The sequence below is a fragment of the Anomaloglossus baeobatrachus genome, chromosome 7, assembly GCF_048569485.1.
Source record: "Anomaloglossus baeobatrachus isolate aAnoBae1 chromosome 7, aAnoBae1.hap1, whole genome shotgun sequence".
In the NCBI taxonomy this organism is placed as follows: domain Eukaryota; kingdom Metazoa; phylum Chordata; class Amphibia; order Anura; family Aromobatidae; genus Anomaloglossus; species Anomaloglossus baeobatrachus.
The window spans coordinates 13,510,894-13,529,252 of record NC_134359.1 but is presented as its reverse complement, the minus strand read 5'-3'; the positions used below and the strand labels follow the sequence as shown (position 1 = coordinate 13,529,252).

General features: G+C 51.1%; 1 protein-coding gene across 1 annotated transcript in view; it reads right to left on the bottom strand.

Moving 5' to 3' along the window:
* The window catches only part of SMARCAL1 (SNF2 related chromatin remodeling annealing helicase 1), a 40,711-nt gene extending 23,443 nt beyond the window's left edge, over positions 1–17,268 (bottom strand). Inside the window, exons 1-5 of the mRNA XM_075317043.1 lie at positions 17,169–17,268; positions 13,262–14,071; positions 9,529–9,579; positions 8,998–9,252; positions 1,069–1,119 (exon numbers count right to left, since the gene is read on the bottom strand). Of these exons, the coding sequence (XP_075173158.1) occupies positions 1,069–1,119; positions 8,998–9,252; positions 9,529–9,579; positions 13,262–14,030 (1,126 nt within the window). The 5' untranslated portion in view covers positions 14,031–14,071; positions 17,169–17,268. The remainder of the gene's footprint in view (positions 1–1,068; positions 1,120–8,997; positions 9,253–9,528; positions 9,580–13,261; positions 14,072–17,168) is intronic.
* Between the last annotated feature and the right edge of the window lie 1,091 nt (positions 17,269–18,359).

Below are 18,359 nucleotides of genomic sequence, written 5' to 3'. Positions count from 1 at the left end.
TACCAGGAAGACCCCCAAACAGACCCCCCCCAAACCTAACAGGACCGCAGGACAGACATGTACCATTATACAACCAGCGGGCGGGGGAGACTGATACCAGGAAGACCCCCAAACAGACCCCCCCAAACCTAACAGGACAGACATGTACCATTATACAAGCAGCGGGCAGAGGCGGATACCAGGGAGACCCCGGAACAGACCCCCAGACCTCACAGGACCGCAGCGCAGACATGTACCATTATACAAGCAGCAGGCGGGGGAGGCGGATACCAGGAAGACCCCCAAACAGACCCCCCCCAAACCTAACAGGACCGCAGCGCAGACATGTACCATTATACAAGCAGCGGGCAGGGGAGGCGGATACCAGGGAGACCCCGGAACAGACCCCAGACCTAACAGGACCACAGCGCAGACATGTACCATTATACAAGCAGCGGGCGGGGAATAGCAAGGTGACCCAGGTACAGACTCCCATTCCCAGAGCTGCGCTGCCATGTACTATTATATGAGCGGGGGATGGTGGTAACATGATGACTCCAGGGCGGCCCCCCAGACCCGACAGCTCTTCATTGATGATTATTCCAGAAAACCATTATTCATGAATTACTTGGCATATATAAAGCAGATGTGATGGCAGCAGCTTTGTTTTAAAGGAGAAGTCAGAAAATCACAGCTGCGGCTGAGGCCATTTAAGTTCCACCATAATTAGCAGATTTATATAAAATTAATGGGGTTTGTGCCCGATATCTGGGGTCCCACAATTGAGTGTACAGACAGTCATGCACATCGCCGCTCCATGCACTGCCTGTAGTAATGGTGGAGACAGGCGAGTGCAGCACCAGCTGGAGGTCGGGGTACAGAGACCGGCGGGAACCCAGAAAACGTCATCACAGGAGAGGGGTGAGGGAACCGGGGCGTGCACGACTAACAAACCACAGCAAAATCTGCACCAAACTCAGTAAGGATGTACTGCTGTGGATTTCTCTGCAGATTTCGTCAGATTTGCGGTGCACGTTTCTGGTGCCCATCGGTGCAGCCGAGCCCTCAATGTGATCTGATGACGCTTACTCAGTGGCTGGTAATCCTCCAGGAGAAAGCTCCATTTTCTGGTTTTCATGTCTGCAATGAAATAATGAAACAAGAATTTAGAGATCAACAGAAGCAACAAAAGGAAAAAAAAAACTAAAATAAAAGTATCAAACCCATCAAAGCTTCTAACGAGCGGATACAGCACAGACTGACACCGTCCCCCCGGTACACAGGACACAACCGCCTCGCTCAGTCACAAGGCTCCGCACTGAAGATTTTGTTACTTCATCGATGTGAAAGAAGGGAATTTTGTTACTTACCGTAAATTCCTTTTCTTCTAGCTCCTATTGGGAGACCCAGACGATTGGGTGTATAGCACTGCCTCCGGAGGCCACACAAAGCATTACACTAAAAAGTGTAAGGCCCCTCCCCTTCTGGCTATACACCCCCAGTGGGATCACTGGCTCACCAGTTTTAGTGCAAAAGCAAGAAGGAGGAAAGCCAATAACTGGTTTAAACAAATTCTCTCCGAGTAACATCGGAGAACTGAAAACCATTCAACATGAACAACATGTGTACCCGAAAAACAACCAAAAATCCCGAAGGACAACAGGGCGGGTGCTGGGTCTCCCAATAGGAGCTAGAAGAAAAGGAATTTACGGTAAGTAACAAAATTCCCTTCTTCTTCGGCGCTCCATTGGGAGACCCAGACGATTGGGACGTCCAAAAGCTGTCCCTGGGTGGGTAAAGAAATACCTCATGTTAGAGCTGCAAAGACAGCCCTCCCCTACGGGGAGGCAACTGCCGCCTGCAGGACCCTTCTACCTAGGCTGGCGTCCGCCGAAGCATAGGTATGCACCTGATAATGTTTGGTGAAAGTGTGCAGACTCGACCAGGTAGCTGCCTGGCACACCTGCTGAGCCGTAGCCTGGTGCCGTAATGCCTAGGGCGCACCCACGGCTCTGGTAGAATGGGCTTACAGCCCTGATGGAACCGGAAGCCCAGCAGAACAGTAGGCTTCAAGAATTGGTTCCTTGATCCATCGAGCCAGGGTGGATTTGGAAGCCTGCGACTCTTTACGCTGATTAGCGACAAGCACAGAGAGTGCATCCGAGCGGCGCAGAGGCGCCGTGTGGGAAATGTAGATTCTGAGTGCTCTCACCAGATCCAACAAATGCAAATCCATTTCATATCGATGAAATGGATGAGGCAAAAGGAAGGTAAGGAGATATCCTGATTGAGATGAAAAGGGGGATACCACCGTAGGGAGAACTCCGGAATCGGGCGCAGCACTGCCTTGCCTTGGTGAAACACCAGGAAGGAAGCTTTTGGATGACAGCGCTGCTAGCTCGGACACTCTCCTAAGAGACGTGACCGCTACCAGAAAGGCCTCTTTCTGGGAAAGTCGAGAAAGTGAAACATCTCTCAGAGGCTCGAAGGGCGGCTTCTGGAGAGCAATTAGTACCCTGTTCAGATCCCATGGGTCCAACGGCCGTTTGTACAGAGGGACAATGTGACAAACCTCCTGCAGGAACGTGTGTACCTGAGGAAGTGGTGCAAGGCGCTTCTGAAGCATACAGATAGCGCTGAGACTTGTCCTTTAAGGGAGCCGAGTGACAACCTTTTTCCAAACCAGATTGCAGGAAGGAAGGAAAAGTAGGGAATGCAAATGGGCAGGGAGACACTCCCTGAGCAGAGCACTAAGAGAAGAATATCCTCCACATCCTGTGGTAGATCTTGGCAGACGTCGGTTTTCTAGTCTGTCTCATGGTGGCAATGACGTCCTGAGATAATCCTGAAGACGCTAGGATTCAGGACTCAAAGGCCATACCGTCAGGTTCAGGGCCGTAGAATTCAGATGGAAAAAACGGCCCTTGGGACAGTAAGTCCGGCCGGGCTGGTAGTGCCCACGGTTGGTAGACCGTGAGATGCCACAGATCCGGGGACTACGACCTCCTCGGCCAGTCTGTGGCGATGAGGATGGCGCGGCGGCCAACGGACCTGATGTTGCGTAGCCCTCTGGGCAGCAGTGTCAGAGGGGGAAACACATAGGTAGCTGGAACTGCGACCAAACCTGAACTAAGGCGTCTGCCGCCAGAGCTCTTTGATCTTGATACCGCGCCATGAAAATCGGAACCTTGTTGTTGTTGTGCCGAGACGCTATTAGGTCGACGTTCAGCATCCCCCAGCGTTGACAGATTTCCTGAAAACCGTCCGGGTGAAGATACCCTTCCCCTGCGTCCATACCCTGGCAACTGAGGAAGTCTGCTTCCCAGTTTTCTGCGCCCGGGATGTGAACTGCGGATATGGTGGATGCTCTGTCTTCCACCCCCATCAGACTCCGCCGGACTTCCTGGGAGGCTTGCCGACTGCGTGTTCCGCCTTGGTGGAAGATGTATGCCACCGCTGTGGAGTTGTCCGACTGAATTCGGGTGTGTGTGCTTTCCAGCCACGGCTGGAAGGCTTGCAGGGCAAGATACACTGCCCAGATTTCTTGATTTGAAGGATGGACTCCTCTGAAGAGAGTCCTTGACCGTCTGAGAAGAGGGACGTTCCTTCTAGGGACGTCGACTTCCCATCCCATTGGCAAAGAATGCCACGTTGGAGTGGACGCAGATGAAACTGCGCGAAAGTGACTGCCTCTGCATGAGGCGTGTTAAGGAGTGTGACTGGCCGTGAAGGAGAGACTGCACCCCCGTCTGTAGTGAACGTTGTTTGTCCAGCGGAAGCTTCACTATCGCTGAGGGAGCGTGACACTCCATGCCCAGATATGTCAGCGATTGGGTCGGTGTCAGATTTAACCTTGAGAAGTTGATGATCCACCCGAAACTCTGGAGAGTCTCCAGCGCTACGCTCAGGCTGTGTTGGCATGCCTCTTGAGAGGGTGCCTTGACAAGTCGACCGTCCAAGGAAGGATCACCGAGTGACCCTGAGAGTGCAGGACTGCTCCCACTGCTGCCCTGAACTTGGTGAAACTCCGTAGGGCTGTCGCCAGACCGAAGGGCAGGGCTACGAACTGAAGATGCTCGTCTTCAATAACGAAACGTAGCAAACGTTGGTGCTCTGGAGCAATCGACACGTGGAGATAAGCATCCTGATGTCTATTGATGCTAGGAAATCTCCTTGAGACATTGAGGCAATGACGGAGCGGAGGGATGCCCTCCGGAACCGCCTGGCCTTCACGTGCTTGTTGAGCAGTTTTAGGTCCCTCACAATCAGATTGGAGGAAAAACCGTGTCTTGTTCCTGAAGAGGAACAGGAATTACCACTCCTTCTGCCTGCAGAAGAGCATCGGCTCGGTGGGTAGGTGGGGAAGTTCTGAAAATCGAGCCGGAGGCCGAGAACAGAACTCTATCCCGTACTTGTGAGACACAATGTCTCTCACCCACCGGTCTGTGACCTGTGGCAGCTAAATGTCGCCAAGGCGAGAGAGTCTGCCACCAACCGCGAATGCGGAGAGAGAGAGCTTAAAGTCATGAGGAGACCGCCTTGGAAGCGGTTCCTCTGGCTGCCTTCCTTGGGCGTGATTGAGCCCGCCTGGAATCTGAGCCCCTCTGAGCCTTTTGAGCCCTTTTGGACTAGGACAATTTGGACCTGCCCGAGCCTGGGAAGGACCGAAACCTCGACTGTCTCTCACGGACAGCATTAATAGGGTAAGTCGCAATGCAGACATTGCGAGGATAAGGACGCTACCTGCGGCACAGATGTACCTGTGCTCAAGACCAGCTGCGCAAGACCAGCTGACATAGCTTAGAGTGCCCATACGGCTGCGAATGCCGGAGCAACCGACACGCCGATAGCTTCATAGACAGATTTCAACCAGAGGTCCATCTGTCTGTCAATGGCATCTTTAAGTGAAGTCCCATCTCCACTGCCAACTATGGATCTAGCCGCAAGCCTGGAGATTGGGGGAGCCACCTTTGGACCCTGGGTCCAGCGCCTGACCACGTCAGGGGGAAAGGGATAACATGTATCTTTAATACATTTGGAGAAACGCTTATCTGGTAAGCGTGGTGATCCTGAACTGCTTCTCTGAAGTCAGCGTGGCCAGAAAAGTACTCAATGTACGCTTGAGATACTGAAATGGGATTTCTCCTGCTGGGAAGCTGACTCCTCCACTGAAGGAGCTGGGGGAGAGATATCCAACATGCCATTGCTGGACGCTATAAGATCATTCCCCATGGCGTCACCATCCGGAGTATCCGGATTGAGAGCGGTGTCAGGATCAAAGTCCTGATCAGCTACGTCTGCCTCATCATACAGAGAGTCCTCTGCTGTGACCCTGACTAGTGATGAGGCCGAGTGCCGCTCCCAGCGAGCTCGCTTAGGCTGTCTGGGACTGTCGTCCGTGTCAGAGCCTACACCCTGGCAAGATTGCCCATGGCCTGTTTGGACTGCAAGTCACTATCCCATGACAATCTATCAGCCGAAACTGCAACTCCGTCCCTGTCCATGGACAGGATTCACAGGTGGTTCCTTTGGCCACCCCTAGTAGAGACCCCGGCTGACCAAGTGCTACAGAGGAGCATTGCACACAACGGGGGTCAGTGGAACTTGCCGGTGGAATAGTATCACATGCAGTAAAAGCAGCATAGAAAGCGTGTGTTGCTTTTTTGCTGCTGTAGTCTAGCCATCTAGGAGCATATAGCCGAGAATAGCGACCGTACAGTGCAATGTATAGCATACAAGCATAAAGTACAAATGAGCACTTCAGCACATGCAATATGAGCAGCTTAGAAAGCCTGTGCCTTGGCACCCTTGCTTTTTTGCTGCTGTAGACTAGCCATCCAGGAGAATGTCTCCAAGAGTAGCGACCGTACAGTGCAATGTATAGCATACAAGCATAAGTACAAATGAACACTTCAGCACATGCAATACAAGCAGCATAGAAAAACTGTGCCTTAGCACCTTTGCTTTTTTGCTGCTGTAGTCTAGCCATTCTAGGAGAATATAGCCAAGAATAGCGACCGTACAGTGCAATGTATAGCATACAAGCATAAGTACAAATGAACACTTCAGCACATGCAATACAAGCAGCATAGAAAGCCTGTGCTTTAGCACCCTTGCTTTTTTGCTGCTGTTGTCTCGCCATCTAAGAGGGCATATAGCCAAAGATAGCGACCGTACAGTGCAGTGTATAGCTAAAATACAAATGGACACAACGGTATATAGTGGGGTCAGCACTTCAGGTGCTGCTTACCGCCCGCCTATAGGCGGGTGTGTGGTCGCCAGAGTCCTGTGACTGGCTGCCAGCTCGGACTGCAGGAATGGCTGCCGGCGTCCTTCTCCAGCTCGTGTGACGAGGGGCGGGCCGTGGGCGTGCCCCAGGCAAGAGCGGGAAACCGGCGTCCCACTGTGTCCAGTGAAGGGGGCTGGAGAATGCAAAGCAGACTCCAGCCCTCGGCGCTGACTGTGTGTACAGCGTCCCGCCTCTCCCCTGACTGGCAGGGCTGGGGGCGGGAACGAAACGGAAACTAGGCCGGAAAGCCGGGGACTCGAGTAATAAGCGCGGCCGTCCTATGTGCACGGCCAGCGCGGAGTCCCCGGCGCACCACAAGTCCCAGCCGCGCCACAGTGTAAAAAACACCCAGCAGCGGCCCGGCGCGGCAGTTCCCAATACATAAATTCACACAGCAAAGCTGCCGTGAATAATAGCACGAGCGCTCCGCGCTGTTGTCCCCGGCGCACTAACACTCCCAGCAATGCTGGTGTGTGTGTGCGCGATGTGTACGGGGACACAGAGTACCTTAATGTAGCAGGGCCCTGTCCCTGACGATACCCAGCTCCATATCCAGCAGGTTCTCTGGGTCTGTGGATGGAGCCCGGCCTCAGTGCCTGGAGACCTGTAAGATCCCACTTCCTCAGAGCCCCTCAGGGGGATGGGGAAGGAAAACAGCATGTGGGCTCCAGCCTCCGTACCCGCAATGGGTACCTCAACCTTAACAAACACCCGACAAAAGTGGGGTGAGAAGGGAGCATGCTGGGGGCCCCATATGGGCCCACTTTTCTTCCATCCGACATAGTCAGCAGCTGCTGCTGACTAAAAACAGTGGAGCTATGCGTGGATGTCTGACCTCCTTCGCACAAAGCAGAAAACTGGTGAGCCAGTGATCCCACTGGGGGTGTATAGCCAGAAGGGGAGGGGCCTTACACTTTTTAGTGTAATGCTTTGTGTGGCCTCCGGAGGCAGTGCTATACACCCAATCGTCTGGGTCTCCCAATGGAGCGCCGAAGAAATGAAGCCGCTTTCTCTAAAGTCGTTCATAAAAATGTTCAACCATTTTGTTGGTGTAAATTCCATGTAACCCCTGTACATAGCCGGCTGTCCTGCTGCTCCTGGCTGCCGTCAGCCAAGGGCTGATATTACCTGACGGCCATGTATATTAGATGAACGCCGGCTTGGACACGCAGATTACGCCGGGATGGGACGACCATATCATTTGCATGAGGCCTCTCTACTGTTCTCCTGACCAGTGATGTTGGGGAAAAGGAGGATTGGACTGTTGGATTTCAATATGTCTGATCCTTTTGTTCTAAAGGGAGACAAGCTGACGCCAGAGGTCTGGCAGTTTACTCCTCTCACCCTACTGAGAGGCCGCGCACACTTGGCTGAGGCGAGCGTGAACGTGTATGAGGGGTCAGTGAGCGGAGTGGTTGTCTGTACATGGCAGCTCGTCAGACACGGCCACCACATATTACACAGCTCCAATTCCTCCCCATATTCAGTATCTGCTGGTTGTCAGCACATATTCTGATTTACCTCTAGAGGATAAATATCTGCCCGTGTCCAGAAAGGGAGCATGCACACACGCCAGTTTTTTCTTTTTGGATTTCTAAGAGATACAGTCTCCAGACAAGGACGTGGCCGAGGTGTAAAGGGCGGCCGGGGTGTAAAGGGCGGCCGGGGTGTAAAGGGCGGCTGCTTCACCCCTAGTCTCAGGGCTCGGCCGGTTGCTGCTCTCCTTTCCTCGCTGCACACATCGAGCTTCTCAACCTCATCCATTATTCCTCAGACAAGACTTATAAATGGATAAAGCCCGATTTCCCACTGAGCGATTTATATCCATGAGGATGAGGAGGGAGCAGGAGACTCAGCCGCGATGGCCTGGCTGGATGTGACCACTCTGTACACAAATCTGTACGGAGGAGGCATTGATTGTAGTCATTACAGGGGAAGTCCAATACATCAATGGTCTCAGCGGGGGTCCGACACACACACCCCACCGATCAGCTGGACAGATGTATATTGTGTACAGGGCTGCACAGCACAGCTCCGTACACAGTATAGTGGCTGATCTCGGTACTGCAGCTCAGCTCCTACTGAAGTGAATGTGACGGAGATCACTCACTACACAGTGTGGACCTGAGCCAGCTCCGTGCATCCGGCCGACTGATCGCTAATCGGTGGTGGGTGTCTAGTGCTGCACCCCCACCGATCTGATATTGAAGACCCATCCTGAGGTCAACCCCTTTAAATTGGCCCTATTCTTTTCAAGCATCTATTTCTTTTTATTTAGAACAGATAGACAACAACTAATGTGTCCCCCAATGTAGCCAACGCCAGAGACATCATCAGAGGTCCTGAGAAGTAACACTGCAGCAAAATGTGGGGGGCAAGAACCCATGTGGTGGTCAGGACACCTTCCTTACGGACTGACCCGGCTTTCCCAAACTCTTACACACCAATCTGCTTTCTACAGGGTATTACTAGGACCCAGCAATGCCCGATCATAGGCCAGTACCTATGGGGGGGTGACGGCTGCCCCTGCTCCTCTTCTGGTTAGCTGGCCAGGCATCGCACCAAGCCGGCAAATCAAAAGAAGAGCCGCGGACGCCATCAGCTAAGATTTGGCTCTCAGGGCCCCCGTCCAGCGGCCACAGATTACTGCCGCGGGTGATGGACCGGGTCCCGCAAATCGAGTTCCACTAACGCCACTGATCAATAACCCGACACAATCCAATTCTTACCGTAATTCCGAGAGTTCATCTGCTTGAACAGAGCGATGACCTCCAAGTGATACCCGATGTCCACCTCAAAGCGAGAGCGAGACACAAGCAGGCACTTGCCCTTTAAGGTGGCATTAGGCCTGTGCCAGGTGTTGCACATGGCTAGAAGAGCGTTGGCGCCACCACTGGCAGTGGAGCGTAGTGCAGGCATATCGATGTCCTCCATTCCTTCCAGGGGCTTCAGGGTGACGTTCTGCAGCTTCTGGACCTCGGTAACTGCGGACAGACAGGAGGCCGGTCACAGATAGACATCAATCCACTTTCCATAGGAGATAATTCACAGACTACATTTTTCCCCACTTTGCTGCATTGCATTGTGGGAGATGGGAAGGTGGAGCATCCTCTGATGTAGTGCGGACCTGCCACGGCCATAAGACGACGGGCAGCACGAGAGCTAAAAGCAACCCAGCCGACAATGCACTGCAGCTTTGGATGTGACTGGAGTATAAGACGTGCTATAAGTACAGGGCGATTGGCTCCTCCGCTACTTACTCAGGCCGGGGTAATCCTCCAGGCCGAAATTCCACATTTTAGTTGCAGGATCTAAAAAGTAGAAAAAAAAAAACAGACATCAAAAAGTAGAAATAGGCGATGATTGGAAAAGACTCCGAATAGCCCGTCCCAAGCCTGAAGTGGCTGATAACAGAGGACAATAGATTCTATATCAGCACTGTAGATAGAAAAAACGGCTTTACCAAACAATACTAGAACAATAGACTTGCAGATGGAGTCGGGAGGGAAACACTCGAGGCTGTAAATCTGCAGAGCAATGATCAGCAGTGGACTGGGCTCCACATAACGATTCGAGGGTTTTATGCAAGATGTCCCCCTTCACACGTCCGTGAAAATCACTGACGTTTTGCACGGACCGTGTTGAAGCTGCATAGGCCATTCGTGTGCCATGATTTTGGCACACGCGTGTTCTCCATAATAGCACATAGAGAGCAGGAAATGTTTACTCAATTGTCTCCAGCGCTGCTGCTTCCGGGTCTGCGATGCAGTGAATATTCATGAGCATAACGAGCGGGACCGGAAGCAACAGCAGCGCCGAAGACATCACCACTGGAGACAGGTGTATAGAGTATAGAAAATCATTTTATTTCAAAGAGACTTGTTTTCTCTGGTACATGTGACATCAGTGCTGCCGGAGAATAACGGAACATACGACACGCGTGTGCGGCACAGGGACACACATCCGTGAGAAAACACGGATGTGTACGCAGATTCATTGATTTAAATGGCTGCGTATGTCTGTGCCTCTGGTATTTATGAAAACGGATGTCATACGTACCGGAATCACAGACGTGTAAAAGGGGCCTGTGACAAGGAGCTGCCAGAGGAAGAAGCAGGGCTCCGAAAAGGCCGAGGAACAAGATACTGCCAACATTAGATGGATGACAGAAGAGGCCAAAGCATACAACAAGGAGATCGATTTCTGCTTCAGCGACTGCAGCTAAGCCTTTGACTGTGTTGATCACTGGAATCTTTGGAAGGACATGTCTGTGCCGATCAGCCCCATCAGGAACCTTTACATCCACCAAGAAGCAACAGCCTGAACGGCACACGGCATGGAGCAAAGTACAGCGAGGCGTCAGAGAAGGCGACATCCGGCCATTTATGTCCACTTCATATGCAGAAGCCATTCTCAGGAAGGCCGGACTTGCCAAAAAAGAAGGAATCAAAATTGCCCGCCAAATTATCAACAATTTTAAATACACAGTCAATACAACATTGATAGCAACAAGCATGTAAGGAATGAAGGATTTATTACAGACGGTCAGGATGGAAAGCTCATGGGACTAATACTCAATACAAAGACATTGACTACTGTCAAGTACAAGTGGGACCCATGTGAGGTGGACGGCGAGGAACTGGAAGTTGTAAAGGACTTCAACCTACTCGGGGATGAATGATCACTCAAGATGCAGCGATGACACCGGAAGACAATAGGAGAATAGCTATGGGCATATCAACTATGAAGGCACTGGCCAAGTTCCTCAAATCAAGGAACATATCACTTGTGATGAAGACATGGGCTCATACATAGTTTCGTCTCGGCTCGTACATAGTCTGGTCTTTTCTGTAGTCAAATATAGAAGTGAAACCTGGACGATAAAGAAACAAGACAGAAGAAGAATCAACGCCTTCGAAATGTGGTGCTGAAGAAGGATGTTATCAATACCATGGATGGCAAAAACAACAAAGGAATCAATTCTGGAACAAATCAAGCCAGACGTGTCACTTGAAGCAAGGATCACCAAGCTATGACTTGTCTACACCATCATAAGAAGAGAGCAATCACTGGAAAAAGACATCATGGTTGGAAGAGTAGAAAAAACAAGGTGAAGAGGAAGACCAGCAACCCAATGGCTTGATACAATCAAGATAACGACAGAGAAGACCCTGGTTGACCTACCTAGGCAGAGAAGGCCCTGCTTGACCTACCTAGGCAGAGAAGGCCCTGCTTGACCTACCTAGGCAGAGAAGGCCCTGCTTGACCTACCTAGGCAGAGAAGGCCCTGCTTGACCTACCTAGGCAGAGAAGGCCCTGCTTGACCTACCTAGGCAGAGAAGGCCCTGCTTGACCTACCTAGGCAGAGAAGGCCCTGCTTGACCTACCTAGGCAGAGAAGGCCCTGCTTGACCTACCTAGGCAGAGAAGGCCCTGGTTGACCTACCTAGGCAGAGAAGGCCCTGCTTGACCTACCTAGGCAGAGAAGGCCCTGCTTGACCTACCTAGGCAGAGAAGGCCCTGCTTGACCTACCTAGGCAGAGAAGGCCCTGCTTGACCTACCTAGGCAGAGAAGGCCCTGCTTGACCTACCTAGGCAGAGAAGGCCCTGCTTGACCTACCTAGGCAGAGAAGGCCCTGCTTGACCTACCTAGGCAGAGAAGGCCCTGCTTGACCTACCTAGGCAGAGAAGGCCCTGCTTGACCTACCTAGGCAGAGAAGGCCCTGCTTGACCTACCTAGGCAGAGAAGGCCCTGCTTGACCTACCTAGGCAGAGAAGGCCCTGCTTGACCTACCTAGGCAGAGAAGGCCCTGCTTGACCTACCTAGGCAGAGAAGGCCCTGCTTGACCTACCTAGGCAGAGAAGGCCCTGGTTGACCTACCTAGGCAGAGAAGACCCTGGTTGACCTACCCAGGCAGAGAAGGCCCTGGTTGACCTACCCAGGCAGAGAAGGCCCTGGTTGACCTACCTAGGCAGAGAAGGCCCTGGTTGACCTACCTAGGCAGAGAAGGCCCTGGTTGACCTACCTAGGCAGAGAAGGCCCTGGTAAACCTATCTAGGTGGATCTATCAAATATATGTTATACATAGACAGGACCATAGAGCTTCCCTGTGATACAATCAGTGGGGTCCGCACCTGAGGCTCTCTAAGTGCACAGATCAGCACTGATTGCAGCATTCAGTATGGGTTAAACAGGGATCAGAGGTTTACCTGATTCCCTCTGTCACAGGGGGCGATAGACGTGTATAACTGTCGCTGCCCCGCTCCTAATCGCACCGTCTCAGGGTCCCAATAAGATTAAACCTCCACACGTCCCCATTAGTGCAAACAAGGTCTCATTCTGAAAGGACTAGTAATGCATTAGGGTTTCAGAACGCCGACCCACTAAGATCAAATGATTTCTGCAACTTTCTAATATACTTTTTGGGTTTCAGATCCATATTTTTGTAAACCCTGCTTGCTGTCAGTGAGTGGAGCATGTTATGTTTAAATCCAGCGTTGTCTGCTATGGTACTAGGGACCAGTCCATAGTATTTGTTCGCACCCTCAAATAAAGGGGTTGTGCGGTTTAAAGAACCAATTTTCATTAGCCTCATTAGCTAATTCTAAGGTGATACATAGTGGGGTCTCCTCTTCCGGACCCTCGTCTTTTGGTGGGAGTGGACAGTGGTTATATTGCTCCCTTTCCCTGTAGGGTTGTTGCTGACGGCACTTTGTGAACAGCTTTTCATAAAATGACCCCTCTATAGAGCAGGACTTCTCCAGACCGGAGAAAGTAAATGATCATATGACAACAGTACATGTCCTTTAATCCAGAATATATGATATCGTCACTATTGATGCCGAATTATCAAATACTCTTGATTATCAACCATCAAAAGCAAAGTCTATAAATTCACTTGTGCGAGTAATGAATGCCAGATTATCGGATATTCTGAATGATTGGATGCCAGATTAAGATATTGATGAAAAGAGATGCATTTGATGCATTTACCATAATTTTTGCTGGGAATCCCTTTGAAGATGGCGATGAGCTGTACGTGGTATCCAACCTCCACCCGGAACCTCTCGTCGGCGTGTTTGACGCACCGACCTGTTATGCCGAACGCGCCTTTTTTGGCAGGTGCAGGGTCGGCGCTGTTGGCAGTGCCCGTCGCCTCCCTCCCCTCTGTCCGTGGGGCGGGCACTGTGGCCTTAGCTGCGGTTGTTGGTGCCCCTGATCCGTAGAATTTAGCAGCAGTACAGATGCTGTTTATCTGCTCTGTCCCAGCTCTCCCGGGAACAGGACACATGTCGTACGTCTTGGGAGAGTTACCGGGAGATTTGGAGGAGTCTTGGAGAAAGTTTTTGGCTACATCTGGTTGTAATGTTCGTCCGGCACTGAGACTAGAGGAGGCCGCGGTGTAATCTACCTTTGCTGGAGCTGCTGCTGCGTATTCCTGGGCGGTGGACGTGGTTTGTGCATTTGCTGGAGTCCTGATATTATCAAATGCATTCGCACTGGAGTGTCCGGTATTTGCAGGGACATATTTAGCACCATTGTCTTTACCAACGTCGTAACTGTCCGCCGCAGCGCTGAAGGACGATTGTGCATTCTGCAGGTGTCTGCCTCCGCTTGGCAGAAATTTGGCATTAGAAATAGGCAGCGCATTCTGGCTAACACCGTTTTTCTGGGAAGCGAGTCTCTCCGCTCTCCGGGCCAAAGCCTTCTGCCGGTTCTCCTCGATTCTCCGCTTCTGCTCCTCGGTCAGACAGGCGGACATCGTCTTGGATGTGACCTCAGATCGAAATCACCTGCTGCAACCTGAGAAGACACAAAACGGTCAAATACTGTTCACAGAAGACGAAGTGCATGGCAGACAATCTAAAGGCCGCTTTACACGCTGCGATATTGGTCCCGATATCACTAGCGTGGGTACCCGCCCCCATCGGTTGTGCGACACGGGCAAATCGCTGCCCATGGCGCACAATATCACGCGGACCCGTCACACTACTTACCTGCCTAGCGACGTCGCTGTGACCGGTGAACCGCCTCCTTTCTAACGGGGCCGGTCGTGCGGCGTCACAGCGACGTCACTGAGCAGCCGCCCAATAGAAGCGGAGGGGCGTTGATGAGTGGGACGTAACATCCCGCCCACCTCTTTCCTTCCGCATAACTGCCGGGAGGCAGGTAAGGAGAGGTTCCTCGTTCCTGCGGTGTCACACGGAACGATGTGTGCTGCCGCAGGAACGAAGAACAACTTTGTTACTGCAGCAGCAACAATATTACAGAATGGACCCCCATGTCACCAATGAGCGATTTTGCACGTTTTTGCGACGATGCAAAATCGCTCATAGGTGTCACACGCAGCAACATCGCTAAAGCGAGCAGATGTGCGTCACCAATTCCATGACCCCAACGAGATCGCTTTAGCGATGTTGTAGCGTGTAAAGCGGCCTTTAGGCAATTAGCACCCCCTCAAGGGTGTGTATACTTAAGCAATCTATTTATTATGGTTGTAATGTATCTAAAATAAAAAAAAAATTAAGTAACTTTTCAAACACTTGATTTAAAAAACTCCGCTACCATTTTGCGTAAACAGCGTTAATGCAGAATTATGCGTCTCCTTGGTTACGAGTTACAAACTAACCGGGGTGTAATCTGATATTCAGGAGGGTCACAGGTTGGAGGTCATCGCTCTACCGTGGCAGCAAATTAAGCCATGTGGGAGGAGCTAAAGCTATAGGGGTGGATCTAGTGCTGTATGGGCAGAGCTAATGCTATAGGGGTGGAGGTAGTGCTATACGGGTGGAGCTAGTGCTGTATGGGCAGAGCTAATGCTATAAGGGTGGAGCTAGCGCTGTATGGGCAGAGCTAATGCTATAAGGGTGGAGCTAGTGCTGTATGGGCAGAGCTAATGCTATAGGGGTGGAGGTAGTGTATGGACCGGGCTGTATGTGTCCAGGTATTCTGTGGTCATGTGACATCTAATGATTCCTGCCAAGTCATGTGCACGAGCAGCCATTGTCTTATTCCTGTGATATTCAGAATAAAGGAGCTCAAGTGCAAATTTAAGACAGGTGCACAATACCTGCAGACGGCGAGATGTGAGGGGCCGGTGACATCACAATACAGAGCTGACCGGAGCCACAATACCTCCCTAACTCGACATGTAACATACATGAATGACCAAATGCCAGTACCTGTCACTAACACACACTGCCCCTCGAAGAAGCTAACGCAGCGAAACGCGTTGGGGCTTCCTTCTCCTGCACTGGACCCCTGCCTGGGCATTTGCCCAGTACTATTGTACTTTTTTCTGATGGGTAAGTGGCAATATATTTATGTAATTACAATGTATTGAATTTCTAATTGCCCTCCCAGTGTTTTGTATTTATAATGGCAGGGGCCCTTAGTTGGTAATACTCTCTGGAATCATCTTTCCTGCACTTATGCACCTTTTTCATTAAATTATAATGTTGTCTCCTTGTTGTTACAATTTTGGAATAAATTTATTATTACAAGGAGTCTCCATATTTATTTTTGATATGATGTATGGCCCTTTAATGCTCCTATATTTTCTTTCGTTCAATATATACCTGTCACTAACAGCAGCGATCAGAGCCAGCTCCAATCACTGCTGTTTAACCAATTAAATGCTGCTGCAAAGTTGACTTCACATATCAGTATAAAGCACAAATAATCAAAAGACCAGAGGTTCAAGCCTTCTAGGAAGTGAAAAATAAAGCGTGAAGGAAAAATAAAAAAGTTAAATAAAAATCACCTTTTTTCTCCAAGTTTATAAGAAATTAAATACAGTATAATAAAAATCTACAGTATTTGATAGACGGGACCAGAAAAGTCACCAGTATCCCCAGCAATTCTACCCCCACTACTACCTCCAGCATCACTAATCCCAGCACTATCACCCCCAGCAGCACCACTAATCCCAGCACCACCCCTACCCCCACTACTACCTCCAGCACCACTAATCCCAGCACTATCACCCCCAGCAGCACCACTAATCCCAGCACCACCCCTACCCCCACTACTACCTCCAGCACCACTAATCCCAGCACTATCACCCCCAGCAGCACCACCATCCCCAGCACCACTAATCCCAGCACCACCCCTACCCCCACTACTACCTCCAGCACCACTAATCCCGGCACGATCACCCCCAGCAGCACCACTAACCCCAGCCCCAGCACCTCTCCTACCCCCAGCACTACCAGCCCCAGCACTACTACCTCCAGCACCACTAATCCCAGCACTATCACCCCCAGCAGCACCACCATCCCCAGCACCAGCACCACCCCTACCCCCACTACTACCTCCAGCACCACTAATCCCGGCACGATCACCCCCAGCAGCACCACTAATCCCAGCCCCAGCACCACTCCTACCCCCAGCACTACCAGCCCCAGCACTACTACCTCCAGCACCACTAATCTCAGCACTACTACCTCCAGCACCACTAATCTCAGCACTACTACCTTCAGCACCACTAATCCCAGCACTATCACCCCCAGCAGCACTAATCCCAGCACTATCACCCCCAGCAGCACCACTATCCCCAGTACCACCCCTACTAACACTACTACCCCCAGCACCACTAATCCCAGCCCCACCCCTACCAACACTACTACCTCCAGCACCACTAATCCCAGCCCCACCCCTACCAACACTACTACCTCCAGCACCACTAATCCCAGCACTATCACCCCCAGCAGCACTCCTACTACCAGCCACAGCACTTCTACACCCAGCACTACAACCTCCAGCCCCACTATCCTCAGCACTACCACCCCAATCCCAGCCCCACTATTCCCCGCACCATTGCACCCAGCGCTCATTCTCCTAGCACTACTACTCCCAGCATGCCCACAGTCCGAGCAGCGGCGGTTGCGCTGTCACTTACCCGCCTCATTCCCCATCACACAGATCACCAGGGGCGCCAGTTACTACCTGACGTCATCATCCTGCGACCGCAGAACAGGAGGAGAGGCGCAGAGGTGACGTCAGCGAGACGCCGGGCGCCATGGTAACTTCTGGCGGAAGCTCCACAGGAAAGGACGGAAATATACAGTGTCCTGAGGAGACATTGTATGTAGTGTACAAGTATCACGTGGTGGAGGTATCAGATACACACTACACAAAACGATATCACACAGAATTAGATACACAGCTCAGCAGACAGTATCACACAGGAGAGGATTATATACACAGCTCAGCAGACAGTATCACACAGGAGAGGATTAGATACACAGCTCAGCAGACAGTATCACACAGGAGAGGATTAGATACACAGCTCAGCAGACAGTATCACACAGGAGAGGATTAGATACACAGCTCAGCAGACAGTATCACACAGGAGAGGATTAGATACACAGCTCAGCAGACAGTATCACACAGGAGAGGATTATATACACAGCTCAGCAGACAGTATCACACAGGAGAGGATTAGATACACAGCTCAGCAGACAGTATCACACAGGAGAGGATTAGATACACAGCTCAGCAGACAGTATCACACAGGAGAGGATTAGATACACAGCTCAGCAGACAGTATCACACAGGAGAGGATTATATACACAGCTCAGCAGACAGTATCACACAGGAGAGGATTAGATATACAGCTCAGCAGACAGTATCACACAGGAGAGGATTATATACACAGCTCAGCAGACAGTATCACACAGGAGAGGATTAGATACACAGCTCAGCAGACAGTATCACACAGGAGAGGATCAGATACACAGCTCAGCAGACAGTATCACACAGGATAGGATTATATACACAGCTCAGCAGACAGTATCACACAGGAGAGGATTAGATACACAGCTCAGCAGACAGTATCACACAGGAGAGGATTAGATACACAGCTCAGCAGACAGTATCACACAGGATAGGATTAGATACACGGCTCAGCAGACAGTATCACACAGGAGAGGATTAGATACACAGCTCAGCAGACAGTATCACACAGGATAGGATTATATACACAGCTCAGCAGACAGTATCACACAGGAGAGGATTATATACACAGCTCAGCAGACAGTATCACACAGGATAGGATTAGATACACAGCTCAGCAGACAGTATCACACAG